This window comes from Quercus robur, chromosome 1 (assembly GCF_932294415.1).
Source record: "Quercus robur chromosome 1, dhQueRobu3.1, whole genome shotgun sequence".
Lineage (NCBI taxonomy): Eukaryota > Viridiplantae > Streptophyta > Magnoliopsida > Fagales > Fagaceae > Quercus > Quercus robur.
The window spans coordinates 49,216,387-49,234,471 of NC_065534.1; the positions used below are offsets into that span (position 1 = coordinate 49,216,387).

General features: G+C 37.5%; 1 protein-coding gene across 1 annotated transcript; it reads left to right on the forward strand.

The window, feature by feature from the left end:
• The first annotated feature begins 377 nt into the window (after nucleotides 1-377).
• Nucleotides 378-17,873, forward strand: LOC126691102 (uncharacterized). Its single transcript, XM_050386178.1, has 12 exons — nucleotides 378-653; nucleotides 790-845; nucleotides 938-971; nucleotides 1,829-1,927; nucleotides 2,016-2,164; nucleotides 2,713-2,751; nucleotides 2,900-2,992; nucleotides 3,363-3,461; nucleotides 5,711-5,812; nucleotides 6,601-6,684; nucleotides 17,364-17,429; nucleotides 17,633-17,873. The coding sequence occupies exons 1-12, from the start codon at nucleotides 572-574 to the stop codon at nucleotides 17,717-17,719; spliced, it is 990 nt and encodes a 329-aa protein (XP_050242135.1). The 5' UTR covers nucleotides 378-571; the 3' UTR covers nucleotides 17,720-17,873.
• Nucleotides 17,874-18,085: the final 212 nt, after the last annotated feature.

Genomic DNA, 18,085 nt, shown 5'->3' on the forward strand with positions numbered 1-18,085 from the left:
GTGAGGTTCTCTGTTTCTCTCCCTCTGATCTGATCTGAGCTGTGTGTTTCTGTTTCTCTCCCTCTGATCTGATCTGCGTTTGGGTATTTTGGCATGTTGAGACTTAGAAATTTTTTTCAAAATTTTGGGATTGAAATCGAGTCTCTAAGACTCGATTTCCGGTTGGAATACACGTGGAAATCGAGTCTAAGAGACTCGATTTCCATGTTAATGCCAGATGGCAACTCTGCCACATCAGACGTGATCAAGCATACAAACCGAGCCTTAAAGACTCGATTTTGAAGCCCAAAATCGAGTCTTTAAGACTCGAGATGCTATAAATGAAATATGTTTCTAAGTCTTGCCTACTAACTAGATAGTTTGGTTTTTAAGGCCATTTGGCCATTTTCGCCCAAATATTGCCACCCTGCTTACTCTGATCTGAGTGAAATAAGGAAGTTTTATGGCATTGCCAAATCCCAAAACCAAAACAAGAGTTTGAGCGACATAAACAAGAGAGCATCGTCAAGCCATCAAATATCTAACTGTTCACTCTTCGTCTTCTAACTTCTAACACTAACACGCTTTTAACATGGGCATATTGCTTTCCCTCCTCTTCTTCATTTCTCTCTTTCTCTTTCTCTTCCTTCTATTCAAATTCGTCACTGCTGATGGTAATTACTCAAAACCCACAAAACCATTTTCTCTCTCTCGCTCTCTCTCTCTCTGTGTGCTTTGTGTGTTAATTCAATTTGGCTGTTGAAATTAATTCATGGGTTTTTGTTTTTTGTTTTGTTTTTCTTTCTTTAGGGGATTTCACTTTGGTATCTAAAAAACATGTAAAGCGTGAAGAGATTGAAGATAAGGTTACCCAGTTCTGATTTTTCAACATTTTCTCATTTCTTACACTTTGTGTTATTTTTGTACTTGAAATAATATGTTTAGTTGTTCTTTTCAGGTTGTTTGGATTACTGGAGCTAGCCGTGGAATTGGTATGCGAGTGTTTAATCTTATGTATTGTGAAACAATGACAAATATGATTTGCTCTTTCTTGAATTTATGCAGCAATAGATGTTTTTTATGGTGATGCTTGGATGGATGTTCATGTTGATGGTTTTGACCTTCATTTCATATATATATATATATATATATATTCATGGAAGCTTTGAAATTTTCACCAGTGGCTTTTTTTGTCATCATTGTTATTATCACCATTGGTTTTTATGGCTACTATCATGATGATGGCAGCTACTTTAGCTACGACAGTATTTCAAATATGTGTAAATACTTAATTACTGTTGGTGATTATGGTGATATTGTTCGTTGTAATAAGTAGAGAAGCAAATTTTGTTACATTAGTTTCATTGGTAATACAACGAAACTAACCTAGTTTTGATGTTCTAATATTAATGGCTTGAGGGTGGTCCCTAAACATTGGTGGTGATTTATCTAATTTGGTGAATGTTGACCATTACAAAAAATAAATTCCTATAGTTTTTCCAATGAATTTTCTTGTTTCTGGTGATTCTTGTTTTCATTTATGTTCATTAAGATTCAAAGATATGTTATGGAAATCTTTTTCTTTTCCTCATTGAGTTCTTTTTCTTTTTCTTTTTTTCCTTCTTGTAAATTATAGATTGCAGTAGGAGAAATATATATTAGTAGTCTGAGTCTATTCAGGACTCATCTTCTGTTCCTTTTGTATGTGATTGACATGTTGAGGTCTCATTCTGGCATCCTTGTTACTTTTATAATTGCCATATTGAATTTTTTTTTTTTGTGTCTGCCAATTGTTGTTTTCACATAAAATATATAATTTATTTTTCACCTCCTAATGTTGTGTGTGAAGGAGAGATTCTTGCTAAGCAGCTTGCTAGATTAGGCGCCAAGCTCATTCTTTCGGCACGAAATGAAGCTGAATTGGAGCGAGTCAAGAGGCAGCTCACTGGTATGTCCTTTCACTGAATCTTTGTGTAAGCTATCAAATATTTTAAATATTGCACCCCTTTCTTAAAATGTGGCTAGCATGCCTGCAGGTAAACATGCACCTGATGAAGTGAAGATTTTACCATTGGACCTGACGTCTGCGGAAGATTCCCTCAAAGCAGTTGTGGAGAAAGCAGAATCCATTTTTCCTGGTTCTGGTGTTGATTATATGATCCATAATGCAGCTTTTGAGCGTCCTGTATGTGAGATATTGCTTTTATTTTCCTTCAAAGTTTCATTGTGAAGCTAAATGGATGCTGCTTACTTTCTTGTTAAAAGATCTACTGTATTTACACTGAAGTATCACTTGACAATTTTCCTATGCTGCACACATTAGGATAACCTGAAAATTTCTATAATTATGTGTTTAAATTTAGTTTTTTCAATTAGCAAAATCAGCAAAAGTAATTTGATTTGTGAATCCTAAATATTGTATATATCATACTGAAGGGTTGGGCTATTTTATTGGTATGTTAATGCCGTTGGTAGTTGTAATTTGAGTAATAAGCTGTAAGCTGAACATGCAGTATTTACAACAGCAAATACCACAAGTAAGAACATTTTTATTTCGTTAAAGCATGCATACAATTGCTCTCCAATTTGCTTCTTGTGAAAAGTAGTTCCATTTCCTAGGTCAGTAAGGTGACTTTGATGCATTATGAGCAAAGAATGACTTTATGTTGAGCCAACAACGTTAATCTATATATATGTTTATCATTTTTTTTTTATATATTATTGTTTTGGCAGAAAACGTCAGCTTTGGATGTCACTGAGGATAGTGTTAAGGTATCAAAAGAATGTCACTGATATTTATACCCAGTGGTTTGAATTTAATTATCAAGATGATTTACCCATGGTTACTAAATTTCTTTTGGTGCTATTCCATTTGTATCACTCTTCTGAAAGTTATCATATTACTCTCTTGTGCAAGTAGGCAACATTCACTGTAAATGTTCTGGGGACAATCTCTCTCACGCGGTTCCTGGTGCCTTTCATGCTGAAGCGGGGGAAGGGTCATTTTGTTGTGGTATGTGGAAACTAGTTGTTTTATAATGTCAAATTTTGGTTCCAAAATGTCATTTCATTATAAGAAATATATTGGATGGATATTTACTTAATATTTTGAGACATGCCCCTTGTCTTTGAGTAGCTGGATAATATTAAGCAGGGACCTTGGCATGCTCTCAGAAATAAACTATTGCAGATAATATGTTTTCCAAGATTAGTTAGAATTGTTTGTTTGTGTTTACAAAGTATGACTCAGGATCTGTCTGGGTTTTGCTAGTTGATAAGCAGGTTAACTGATTATAGAGAGCTGAATCCCAGTTATTTTATTTTCCTTCCCCCCTTCCACTCTTCTATTATTGTTTTGTTGTGATATTTGCTTAAACATGCAGATGAGCAGTGCTGCAGGAAAGACACCTGCACCAGGTCAGGCCGTATACTCCGCTTCTAAATATGCTCTAAATGGATACTTTCACACCTTGCGCTCTGAGGTATAATTATAACTTCTTTCATGAGGCATAAGAATTCAAGTTACAAGCAAAGAAAGGATACTTACCCAAAAAAGAAAAGAAAAGAAAAATTCAAGTTACATTTGGTGCTTCAACTATAAATTTGCGATCTCTGACTTTCTACTTAAACATGTTGAATGACTACAGTTGTTAGTGATTTGTAGGTTGCCCAGGGTTGAGATTGTGAGATACCTGTTCTAGTTTGAATGTCTTAAATATGAGCTAGATGGGACTATTCTGATGGTTTTTGTACCAAATGGTATTCCTTTCCCCTTATAAGGGAAGGGAAGGGTGAGATCTGTTAAAATTGAGTGAAATGTATTCACCTATTAAAAATGTGAGCTAGATGGGCTATACTAATTAGTTATGCATGAAAATTTTCACTAATTCAGGTTAACTTTGATTTCAATGCATTTTCTAGGGGTGAAATTGTTTTGGTTGGTTGATTGGTTTGGGGGGGGGGGGGGGGGTGGGTTTGGTACTGAACCAAAGTTTTTGATTTTTCATTTTGGCTACTGACACACATCCAAATTAAAAATTTTCACAACCCTAAAGAACCAGCTTTCTTTCAAGCTTCAACAAATAATATAATTTGAAAACAATAACTGATTTCAATATAGAGGCTAGGAACCTCATAAAACCTAGAAATGGTGAGCACATAAAAACTCAAGAAATATAAAATTTTTACCGATCTCTAAAAATGGGTATTCGAATACAAGAGATATCATAAAACCCTAGAATCCCACACAACAAGCCTCAAAGCTTCAAACAAATTGGGATAGCAAAGATAAAAGAAACCCTAGAAACCAAATATCTAACCACTTGATGTGATTCAAACAGAACAAGCAATAACATACAGAGAAATACATAGAATAGATAATTGAGAAACACTCAATACGAAATGTTTAAATAATACATTAGAGAATTCGATGTTGTGGTTTTATATTCCACACAACAATGCCTGTCAATACGTTTGAAATAGCATTTTAACTAGTGGTCCTGTTGTTAGGAACCCATGGGTAGAACTCACCCTTAAAAACCGGCTTGCAAGGGGAGGGTGCCTAAGAGCTTATAAAAACACATGGTTAAGCTTATACTTAATTCATATGGGACACTAGATCATAACATACCACCACGCTTCGTAGTCGACGTCCACGACAACTTACTTTAGTGACACTGACCCGATGGTAGCCCTTTCTCTTTTGGTGGCTCCATTCACTTATCAGTTATTTTAATCTAGCCTCTAAGTCGTCCCCTTCGAGATCTGACTACAAAGCCGCAACTCATTTGATCCCATACTCAATGAGCTACACCCAATTACTTGAGGTGGTAGCTGGCTCTGATACCAAATGTTAAAAACTCATGGGTAGAACTTACCCTTGAAAACCAGCTTGCAAGGAAAGGGTGCCCAAGAGCATATAAATATATGGTTAAGCTTACACCTAATCCATATGGGACATTAGGATCATACCACTGATAATGGCTGCTTGAGAAAGATTGAAAGAAGTCTGAATTCTAGTATATTACTGTCTCAATGAGTGGCAGGAAATTTTGAGTTGTTGAATCCTCTGACATAAATGTGAGGATGCTAAACTCAATATATGATTTGCTTCCAAGTCTAGATGAAAGGCTGATTTTTCTGAGATCAATTTATGGAGGGTGGTTGTGATTGTTGATTTCGACGGTCACCTGATTTATAAACTTTTCTCTAGTGTGCCACTATTGCTTACTTTTTTGGGGAGCCTTAATGCAGAAAATCTAACTTCCAAACCCCTCTAGGGCAATCATCACTCGCTAGTTCAAAGCTGATTTGGCAAAATCATGTGATCTTTGTCAGTTCCCCATCCTCCCTGTATCAGGAGTAAATAATGAAGACTTTAGAAAGGTTCCATCAGTTGGCAGCTAAGAACCAATTTATCTTGCAATTTAAAATTTAAAAAAAAAAAAAAAATCAGAATGATAAAGTTGAAAACTATACAAGGATGAGCGTACTCTAGAAGGAACATCTTCTCTTCCACACTTGTAGGTCGGTTTCATTCTGTGCTTAATGAGCACCTAAGGTTTCACATAAAGAAAATTGGAAATGAAGAATAAAAACTAAAGTTATTAAGTTGTTAATGTTTTTCAGATCTTTTGAATTAACTTTTTAGTACTATTGTGTTAGCTTATTGTTGTTAAAATTTCTTCATTTTCTTTCTTCTCACATGCTTGTTGCTCTTTCATGGTTGCAGCTCTTCCAGAAAGGAATTAAGGTGACTGTTGTCTGTCCTGGGCCGATAGAAACGTCAAATAATTCTGGAGTAAAAACTTCAGAAAACAAGGGTTCTCCTGAGGTGAGTTGTTTTTGTAATTTTATTTATTACATTAAAAGAATAAATTACTTCTATTTTTGCTAGTGTTGGATCTCCTTCCTTCAATTGATTTTACAATTTTATCCAAATCCAAAAGGTAAGACGATGGATAATATCAGTTATTGAGGAAAAAGTGCATATTTTATATATTGATTGGATTATGGTGCATTGACTGCAACGTCAAAATTTCCATGAGTTTGAATTCTAACAAAGAGCATTTCATAGTCTATAAAGGCACAAAATATAGTGTGAGGTTCCGGGCTTCTGAAAAATAAGATTTATTTTATGTTTTGTCACATTCTGTTGGAGTTACTGATCCATGATAGTTGGTCCTCTTCACAGAAGAAAGCAATTAAAAAGTAAGTCTTTATAATTTGGTTATTAGCTGGTGGCTTATTGGAAGATATCAATATTTATAATAAATGTGTCTGGGACTCGTGGGTACGTAATGAAAGGTACCATATATTGGATTAGTGATGCTTTTAGGCAAGTATGTTGCGGCTGTCATAAGGTATAGAGATCCTTGTATATGGTGATGACAATATCATAGCCTGAAATATTTTTCAGTTTTGTTTGGTCAGTCTCTTTTTCAATTTGCAAGTAGGCAACATGTAGACATCGTTCTGACAGTATTTCTTTCTTTTGGATTTGTTCTTGTCATTATTGTTCATCACTTCTATGCTGCCAACCTGAGGTGATGGGCAATGTATTTCTTAAATTCGTCTTTTCAAATGATTTGCTTGATCTTTTGTTATTTCCTCCTCATACAGAAGCGTGTGTCGTCAGAACGTTGCGCTGAGCTGACTATTGTTGCTGCCTCCCATGGTCTAAAGGAAGTTTGGATATCAAATCAGGTATATGCTTTACTATTAGCAATTCACCTCTGTAAAATATGTATATAGGTTATGTTACTATGTGCTCCTCTTTCCACGGCTTTGTTGGTAGGTTGATTTAGGTTTACAAGACTGCTATATCTAGAAGTTCCTGGAAAACTTAAAGCAAGAGCTCTACTTGAAAATATAAAAATAAAATGAAAAGAACAAAGAAAAAATAAAATCCATTGTAGTCAGACTATACATGCAAATTTAATGCTGTTTATATGATAGCTGTTTATGCACTTGTTACCAGAGAGAAGACATCAAGTTGAATTGCTGCTGATCTAGATAAAAACAAAGACTTATTTACTGCAATGATAATATGTTATGCATGATTTATCTCTTTCCTTATATTTGAGATGTTTATAAAACATGGTTTTTGGCATCCGGATGAAAATGCCAATGATCCAATGTAATTGATTCTCAAAAGGGTGCATAATTGTAAATCTCTGCGACTCTATAGAGCTTCTTTCTGCCTCAACTCCTACCAGGTCAACTTTACAAGTACATTCATTTAGACTTTCAAAGTTCCTGTTAAGGTTGAAAATTTCCTGCTCTAAGGAAATGTTAGGCTCTCCCAACTTTGTGTGCATCATGTGCAAATTAGCTTCAGATATTCTATTTGTTTATGTAGTGACTCATTACATTGCAACTTCTTCTATGTGGCTTTGACTAGTTTGAGTGGTCCCGAACATTGTTAGCAGCCAATTTTCAATTGCTGGAAAGCAAGTCCTGCCCTAAAGGTTTTCTGTTCAACTACAAATGTAAAACAACTACTTAAAACATCTTCAATAGATTGAGGCCTGGCTACCTTGAATTAGCCATAGATTTTTCTCTGTTCTCCTGCTTTCTTTTGTTTGTTTTTTTATGCTTCTTTTTGTTGATTTTTTTTTCATTATGGGAGGCTCTGTTTTTTTCTTCTTTGAATCAAGAACCTTTAGAGTTTACAGTTGAGGAAGGTGGTACATTTTACCAGCTTTGTATTTATGAGAGGAAGAGATTCTTTAAGATCAATTTTCATGGGAAAAGGAAGTGCAAAGAGATTGCTGTTCAATGTGGAAGAACTGATCTCTGGATAGTCTCATGGTCAGTTTGCGAAATCCTTCCGTGAGGGTGACAAATTTTTTATTCTGCAGTTGGGATCCAACACCTACAGCTCTTTCTTATTAATATCTGAACTCATTCATGGTTGCCGTAAGGGTTCTATAGTGGTGCAAGAAGGGAAGTTGGGGAGTCTCTAGCTTCCAAGCAAGCAACCACAGGTATTCCCAAAAGAGACGCTTCAAAAACCTTTGCATTGGTGGTGGTGGAGGAAATAAAGGAAAGAATAAAACTGCATTTGTTCAAAATTCAAATCTGAGTTGAAAGTAACGGTATAAAATCTGAGTTGTTGACCTTGGATATTTTTATGCGTATGGAGTGTGGGAAAGAAAGATGGGAGATGGGCTATAGAGGTTAATGAAGTGGGCCCAAAAGTGGTGCAACCTCTAAAGCCCACACTGTTCATAATGTTATTACTTCTAACCCACTTAATACAGCCAAGCCCAAATCTGTCTGTTTGGAGGCAGCCCACAGTCAGTGTTTAAAATCTGCCTTCAAACTCAGGTTTGAAATTGCAAGATTCGAGCCAACAAGCCAGTTTCGGCGGAGACCCAGACCCACCCCGATGGTGCACATTCGGCGATATGCTACTACTATCACAGAACCTGTTGTACCTTTGTCTCTTGTCTCACCATCTGTATCGGCAAGCCCAGGTACCAACAAGTCAATTTCAGGTGGTTCTCACTTGGTGCCTTCCGATACCAGTTCTGATGGCGAAGTTACAGCAGATTCTGTCCTTGCATGCTATTGAACCCAGTAAGACTTGGGGTACATCAGAAAAATGGGTTCTCGAACTCAAAGATGGGAGACAGTTGGTGGTACCAATTGAGATCAAAAGCCCATTGATAGATAGTGCTTTGGTTTCTAATGTTGATGTGGAACAAAAGGAAGGCTTCAAATTATACAAAGTAATTCTGAATGGGATACGGTGCTTGTGGAGGAGGTTGTTCTTTAGAAGACACTGGTGATTTGGTTGATGTATGTCAGCACTATAAGGACTCTTTTTAGAGCCACTGAGCGTAACCCCTTTGGCTATGTCAAGTTCAATGGAGGCTCCAGTTCTAAGGGATCATTCAGACAGGGTTGAAGATGTTTCACCACAAATGTCTCAATGGTTTCAAAGTAAATTCCAGGGGTTTGATAATTTTTTGGAGACTTCAGTTGAAGGGTTGGAAAAAGTGGCAACAAGTTTTCTCCTGGCTGTTGAAGCGAAGATGAAACAGAGGGAGTTTGAGTTTTTTGCTCAGAAAAAGAAAATACAGGGAGGAGGGAGGGGTTTACGGGAACTACGGAGCTTATTTAGTTCTGTTAATTATGACTTTTCTTCAGTTAGGCCTTGCAGTGTTAGTAGGGAGAGGGCTTTGATTGTGTCTAAATGAATTTGAAGATTTTATTTTGGAATGTGAGAGGCCTGCAAGAAAGGGATAAAAGGCTTCAAATTAAGAATCTTATCCGAATGTGGCGAGCTGATATCATGTATACAAGAGACAAAGGTGGAATTGATTACTAGGGGATTTGTTAGAAGTTTATGGGGTTGTCACTATGTGGATTGGGTGTACTTGGGATCTTTGGGTGCCTTAGGAGGGATTTTGGTTATGTGGGATAGAAGGGTGACGAAGGACAACCAGAACAAAATTGAAATAACGAAAAAATAAAAGATATGACCTAGGAGTCAGCACCTAGGCCTTGCTTGGAGTCAGCACCAAGCGGAGAAACCACTAGGAGTCAGCACCTAGGGTAGATCTGGAGTCAGCACCGGACCAAAAGAGACCAAACGGCCATTGTTTTCATTAATCAAAATATCAACTGTCTCTTCAAGGAGTACAATAAGTTGCTTATAAAGGATTACTAAACCCTAGTTCTAATTGGCTAGGAAACCCTAATTGCCTTATTGCAAAAATACCCTTGCTAGCTAGGAAACTGTAATTGCCTTATTACAAAAATACCCTTGCTTCTAAATTAAAATACTAATAATCCAATAAACTAATTGGACCTAAAACATAAAAATACAATTGACTAGCAAGCATAAATAATACTAAATAATAATTTTCTTGCATCTCCCGCATCAAAGGGTAGTGGAGAAGTTAGAAGAAGTTGTGGGGCACTACTCAGTTTCTTGCAGATTCAAGAATGTGGGTGATAATTTTGAATGGGCATTCATTGGTGTTATGGTCCTAATGTGGACAGGGAGCGTAGATTGTTGTGGGAGGAATTGTCGGGTCTTCATAGTTGGTGGAATGTGCCTCGGTGTGTATCAAGGGATTTCAATGTTGTTCGTTTCCCAACGGAGCAATTAGGGGCTGTTAATTTTACCCAAGCAATGCATGACTTCTCAGATTTCATTTCTGTGCATGGTTTGTTGGATATCCCTATGGCAGGTGGTAGGTATTCATGGATCAATTCCATCTCTAGATCTTGGATAGATCGTTTCCTTTTTTCTCTTGATTGGGAAGATCATTATCACAATATGCCATAGAGGAGGTTGGTTAGAGTCTTATTTGATCACTTTCCAATTATCTTGGAGGGTGATGCAATTCAGAAGGGACGAAGACCTTTTCATTTTGAGAATATGTGGCTCCAGGTGGAAGGTTTTGTGGGGAAGGTGAAAGATTGGTGGGATTCTTATCAATTTTAAGGTACACCTAGCTACAGAATGGCCATGAAATTAAAAGCCCTGAAGGCAAACTTGAAGAAGTGGAACGAATTGGAGTTCGGAAACGTGGCTGTAAAAAAAATACAACTGTAGAGTGATTTGAATGCTTTGGTTGCAAAAGAGGAAGTGGTAGTTCTATTAGAAGAGGAGAAGTTAGAGAAGGCAAGGCTTCAAACAGAATTTAAAAAAACCAGCCTTTTGGAAGAGATTAGTTGGAGGCAAAAATAAAAAATGCTTTACTTGAAGGAGGGGGACAGCAATACAAAGTTCTTTCATCAAATGGCTAACTCACATAGAAGAAACAATGCAATTACTAATCTCAAGGTTGATGGGGTCCTGACTTTTGATAAAAAAAGTATAGAGGATTGCATTATTTAGTTTTATAAAAATTTATTTAGGGAACATAAGGTCTATCGCCCACACCCGGATGTGTTGAATTTTCCTAAAATCTCTGATGACAAGGCTCGCTGGTTGGTGAGGCCTTTTGATGAAGTAGAAGTTTTTGGGGTAGTTAAAGATATTGAGGGGGATAAATGATGCGGGAGATGCAAGAAAATTATTATTTAGTATTATTTATATTTGCTAGTTAATTGTATTTTTATGTTTTAGGTCTTATTAGTTTATTGGGTTATTAGTATTTTAATTTAGAAGTAAGGGTATTTTTGTAATAAGGCAATTAGGGTTTCCTAGCCAATTAGAACTAGGATTTAGTAATCCTTTATAAGCAATTTATTGTAGTCCTTGAGGAGACAGTTGATATTTTGATGAATGAAAACAATGGCCGTTTGGTTTTTCTTTGGTCTGGTGCTGACTCCAGGTTTACCCTAGGTGCTAACTCCTAGTGGTTTCCCCCGCTTGGTGCTGACTCCAAGCAAGGCCTAGGTGCTGACTCCTAGGTCATATCCTTTATTTTTCCGTTCTTTCAATATTGTTCTGGTAGTCCTGCGTCAGTTTTGGTATCAGAGCAAACACCGATCTGTTGAAGCATCACGGCAGGAAAGAGCCAGAAAATATCACAAAAAAAAAAAAAAAGAACTAGATTTTGAAACCAACCAGAAACCTCTAGTCCAGAACCCACAATCAAGTTTCCAAATCCCTTGCAACCACAAAGAGAGAAGAGACCCACGTCGAGACCCATCGGCAACCTTGACCAACCACCGCTGATATTGACCCACTAGCCGCCGAAACCGATTAGCACTTAGCTGCCGCCGACACCATCTTCACCTTCAACTACCGCCGCTGAGGACATCGACCACCACCGATGCCAAGACCCAAGACATCGCGCCGCCACTCCTCTACGATTCAAGCCGCCGCTGTCTTCCCCGTCTTTGCACCGCCACAGCCGTCAATCCCTAGCACCGTGTCCATCACCGAGCCTCTTTTCAGTTTAGAGAATGTTGTCTCTTTTAGTTTCTATGGTTTCCTTTTTTTAAAAGTCTGTCCTGTAGTTTGCGTTCTTTTTAAGTCTATTGTTTGCTTTCTTTAAGTTTGTAGTTCCTTAAGTCCAGCAGTGTATTTTATTATTTTGCAAAAAAAAAAAAAAAAAAAAAGACCAAGCAGAGTCCAGGCCCGTGACAGACCAGTCCAAGCCCAGTTCCAGCACTACCTGTCCAGAGAACATCGCAGCAGCCCAGGTTCTTGTTCCAACTCCAAACTATTTTTTTGACTCACTATTTTAGAGAATCATGGAAATATTAAAAGCACCTTATTTTGATGGTTATGAAACTTATCCACGAGATTTTGTCAACTGGATGAATGGGATGGAGCGATTCTTTGAGCAAGCAAATTTTGTAGATAACAAAAAGGTTAGGTATGCCAAGTCGAAGTTAATAGGTAAAGCACAAAGGTTTTGGGAGAATCTTGAACGTTTCCGCTATATGGATTATGAACTTGCCATTACTGTGTGGGAAGATATGAAAGAAAAGCTTTGTGATGAGTATTTGTCACCATACTATCGAGCTAAGTATCTGCCCCAATCTCAGTGTGGTACTTTTCAAGTTGAAGCAAATGCGATGACTCCTCATCCTCACCCCATTTCATGTCCTCCGCGCACTTTTGAACAATCTACCAAGGAATTATCTACCAGGAAAGTAACGGAATTAACTGTAAAGCTCATGAAAGAGATTCAAGACAGGATTGCTCAGATGAAGCAAATGAAGACTCAACCCTATTCAATTGGGAAACCAAGGATAATTGATCATAATGAACTTATTGCTGCCCCCATAGAAGACAACATTGATGGTGATATCTTGGTCGTGGAGAATCCTCCAGCAACACCAAAGCCTAATGTTGGCATAGACGTACATGCCTCGACAAGTGTTGCTTTGACAAGCGTGCAAGGAAATGAATCTATTGAAGAACAGCAAGGTGAAAAGATGGTGCCTAAAGAGAGTATTATGTTAGAGGGTGCACATGATATGAAAGTTGAAGTTGTTGAATGTGCTTCTAATCAACCCTCCACAGTCCTTGAAGATCTACATATTGGTGAAGTTGAAGAGGTTAAAACCACAGTGCTTCCTATGGTTCATAAGGTTCAAGAAGAGATTATACTGATTCCACACATTGATCTTGTTATTCCAAATGAGTTTGATGTGGTGGAATTCAAGGTTTTTGTTTTCCCTGTGCTCCCTAAGGTGATTTCAGACTTGAAGCAAGTGTTATTTATCAGCATTCTAATCCTTCAATGCTTTAAAACTCGAGGTCGAGTTTTCTCCAACCAGAGGAGAATGATGCGGGAGATGCAAGAAAATTATTATTTAGTATTATTTATGTTTGCTAGTCAATTGTATTTTTATGTTTTAGGTTCTATTAGTTTATTGGATTATTAGTATTTTAATTTAGAAGCAAGGGTATTTTTGTAATAAGGCAATTAGGGTTTCCTAGCCAGCAAGGGTATTTTTATAATAAGGCAATTAGGGTTTCCTAGCCAATTAAAACTAGGGTTTAGTAATCCTTTATAAGCAACCTATTGTACTCCTTGAGGAGTTAGTTGATATTTTTTATGAATGAAAACAATGGCCGTTTGGTCTTTCTTTGATCTGGTGCTGACTCCAGGTCTACCCTAGGTGCTGACTCCTAGTGGTTTCCCCGCTTGGTGTTGACTCCAAGCAAGGTCTAGGTGCTGACTCCTAGGTCATATCTTTTATTTTTCCGTTCTTTCAATATTGTTCTGGTTGTCTTGCGTCAATAAAGCTCCTAGCCCAGATGGTTTCCCTATGGCTTTTTTCCAAGCTTGTTGGGATGTTATCAAATCTTATAAAACTATGGAGGCAATTAGCAAAATGATGGATAAGGCAGTGACAGAAGGTCGATTGTTTGGATTTAGTGTAGGTACCTCCACAAGTGATCACTTACAGGTAAACTCATCTTCTCTTCGCAGATGATACATTGGTTATGTGCGATGCTGATATCGACCAAATGTTGTTTTTGCGCCTAATTTTGTCATGGTTTGAGATTGTATCGGGATTGAAAATTAAATTGGATAAGTCTGAACTAGCAGATGTGTTGGGTTGTAAGCAGGGCTCACTTCCTATGAAATATTTAGGCCTTCCATTGGGTGCAAAATGGAAAGATAGAGCAGTTTGGAATCCCATCATTGAGAAGGTGGAAAGGAGGTTAGCAGGATGGAAAAGATTGTATCTATCCAAAGGGGGGAGACTTATTCTCATAAAAAGTACTTTATCCAATTTACCTACTTATCTCCTTTCCCTTTTTCCAATTTTGGCAGATATAGCATACCATATAGAACAACTTCAACGAAATTTTCTTCGGGGTGGTCTGGGAGATGATTCTAAACGTCACTTGGTGAATTGGTCCAAGGTATGCTCTCCTATCCAGTCTAGGGGTCTAGCAATTCGAAATTTGAGATACTTTAATGAAGCATTATTGGGAAAATGGTTGTGGAGATTTGGGTATGAGAGAGAAGCGTTATGGAGAAGGGTTATAAGAGCTAAATATGGAGTTGAGGAGGGAGATTGGAGCTCTAATTCTGTTCCAGGCTCCCATGGGGTGAGTTTATGGAAATCTATTAGTAGTGGTTGGTCTACTTTTTCTCGCTACATTCAGTTTCAGATTAGAGATGGGACTAGAGTGAAATTTTGGCATGATGTCTAGTGTGGGGATAATCCTTTGAGTATGTGTTTTCCAGATTTATTCAGAATCAGTAATGTAAGGAGGCTTATGTGGCTGATCTAATGCAGTTTCTTAACGGGGTTCTTTTTTCGGACTTAGAATTCCTGCAAGAAATTCATGATAGGGAATTAGATTCTTTGTCTATTTTTTGGAATGTTATATATGGAGTCTCATTGAGAGGTATTGGTGAGGATAAGATGTGTTGGACACCTGCTAAGAGCAAGGGCTTTGAGGTAAGCAGTTACTATCAGGTTTTGTTGGGTGTATGTACTTAATCCTTCCCTTGGAGAAGTATTTGGAAGCAAAAGGTTCCTTCTAGAGTTGCATTTTTTGTTTGGATGACAGCTTTAGGAACTATCTTGACCATTGATAATTTACTTAAGAAGAAGGTGTTGATTCTAGATTGGTGTTATATGTGCAAAAGTAATGGAGAATCGATAGACAATCTTTTACTACATTGTCCAATTCTTTACGATTTTTGGTCTATGGTGTGCACCTTGTTTGGTATCCACTAGGTGATGCCAAAGACTGTAGTTGAGCTCCTTGCTTGTTGGCAAGGAAATTTTGGTCATCATCGTAATGGTGTTATTTGGATGGCTGTCCCTCATTGTTTGATGTGGTGCATTTGGCAAGAGAGAAACAACCGGTGCTTTGAAGATTCTGAAAGGACTATAGCTGATTTACAACTTTTCTTCTTTAAAACTCTATCGGACTGGATGTCTATCATAGGAAGTCATTCTATTTTTGCGGTCTATGATTTGATGAATGCTTGTAATTTATGTATTTGATTATTTTGTTCCCCTGCTGTATACTTCCTGTATACTCGGGTGACTCATTATTAAGTTTTTGAATAAAATTTCCTTTACTTATCCAAAAAAAAGTTCCTGCCCTAAATGGCCCAAGAGCCTGGGCTGGAATGGTTTCTGGGAGGCAGCATTGGGCTTTAAAATGAGCCTTAGAAGGCCCGAGGTAACAGGTTTTGGCCTGGTTTCAAGCCCACAGCTGGGTTCTGCAGCTACCAGATGAGTCCATCATTAGGCTTCACAAAGTTCCACATATGTGCTGGAATTAAGATCCTATTTGTTGTTAGGCTTTTAAAGTTGTTTATAACTCAAGAAGACTGATCTAACTGAAATAGATCAGTGCTTGAAGAACTTGGATAAGGATAAACACCAGGATAATAACAATTTGATTGGCTTGGAAAGAAGGTTAACTTCTTCCAGCCCATGACCTATAAATAGGGCTGAACATCAAATGAAGAGAGAGAGAGCCTTTGAGGTAAAAAGAGTACTGAAAATCTGCCAAAATTTCCCAATAGACTTCTGTCAGAGAATTTTCCTGACAGAAAAGTGTATCAATTTTTGCTGAAATCTTTCCAGCATATACTGCTGTCGAAGAGAGTTTTCTAAGGGACAAGGTGTACTGACTCAACTGAAATCTCTCCAACATATACTGCTCTCGAAGAGAAGAATTATGATATTTAAAGAGAAGGGAAAGTTTCTTTTCTTGCTGTAATCTAAAGGAGAAGAGTGACAGGAAATTTCTGTTTTTGCTGGAATTCAAAGTAAAGGAGAAAAAACATGATTGGAGAGGGAGAAAAAGCTTCTCAGCAGATTGGAACTTACAGGTGGAATTGAAGAACACTCAAGAAGATTTCATTCTTGTATTCTATATGTCCAAAACCAACTTTAGTAAATAAAGAAGCGTTCTTTGAATCCTATGTTCATCAGTTTATGTTTTGTTTCTTGTTTGTAATCGGAGGTTGTCTTTAGGCATAATTAACAATCAAGGTTTACCTCTCACCACTGCACCATTTCAATCATCTGCCACCACGCCATTACAGCAACCGCTGCGTCTCTCTTAACCTTCAACAATAACAAGAACAACCTCCTATTTTTGGCGCTCTGATGCCTCTCAATCTCAAGAAAGCGCAACGTACGTGTCATCGTCCAGGCCAACTTCATGTGCGTCATCATCCAATCCCCCGAAACTTCTAGAAGCTCTATTTGTGGAGAGGGCAGTGTTGAAGAAGATATGGCTTATTGCATGAGGGTGTTGTGGTTTGGTTGGGTACCAACGTGTTGGTGGGGTCCATTGATTGGGTGGAACAGAGGGGCATGATTGAGAATGTTGGAATGGTGGCTTCTAGTCTTCTAGATCTGGTTTCTGTGAATGAAGAAATAGAGTGAATAGTAGAATTTTAGAAATAACGCCTATAGAGGCGGAATTTGAAAGGAGAAATCGAAGGTCCCAAATTCTGGCTAAATTTCTCTCATGAAATTTGGAATTCCCTTTATGACATCCGAACAAGGAATTTTAATTGAAAGAGTTTAAAATTCTGTGGTGGGCCTAAATTCTGCCTACAAATCCTTCATCCAAACGCAGCATTATTAATTTTGTGCTCTTTTCCTTTTGAGGTGACTCTCCTCTATTTGTATTTCTTTCTTCCTTTTATTTTTTGGTGTCCTTTTTGTTAGAATATGATCTAGCGATATATAATATTCTACAACTCTAATTTACTCTACTGTTGTGAATATGACAATGCAAACAATTATAAAATATACTTGAAAAATTGAAACTATTAATCAAGACATGAAAGACTGGCTTCATACGATGCTCCAAAATGTCCTCGTGCCTTTGCTTTTTATGTTAAAGTGTAGGAGTACATACACTTCTGCTTTGTTTAGAATGTGCAACAAAATAACTATGCCTTGCTCGTACCATTGACATTTTCTTGTTTAATAATCTCAATCCTTTTGGCTATCTCGTGCAGCCTGTGCTTGCTGTTATGTATTTGGTGCAGTATATGCCTACCATTGGCTATTGGCTCATGGACAAGGTATGTTCTATACCTTTAAATCAATACATTCTGTATTATATTTTATGAAATAAAAAAGAACCATTTGTACCCCTACTACGGCACGTGGACTAATAATATGTTGGATGCTAAGTCATTTATTTATTAATCCGATATAATTTTTGGATACTTTTCGGTATTGTTTACTTTGATTTGATGGAGTACTTGATAAAAATAACTTGTAGATCGGTGGAAATCGAGTAGAAGCTGCTGCACAGAAGGGGAACACATATTCATTGAGCTTACTGTTTGGGAAAAAGAAGGCAGCATAGAAAGCTTGTCTACCATCTATTAGATAGTCAACTAACGCAAGCGCTACCGTAATTTGTGTAATTCATGTATAAACACAAACTATATATGGCCAGGTACTTTTATGTAAGAACACAGAAAAAATTCCAAAAGAGACAGATGGTTTTGAAGGTGGTAGTTGATTTGTTGGTGGAGACCATAATGTCATAATACTGCTCAATTCAGTCTAGGCCAACTCATAAGTGTGGTGGCGTTTGGAAGGATCTACATCATTTTTTTTTAATATCCCCATTTGTATGGTAACTTATCAACATGTCGGTTCCTTCTCATGAAGGTGGGTGTGCAATTCTTAATCTCCCTTGAAGCGGTTTAGGCTCAAATCAAGCGTG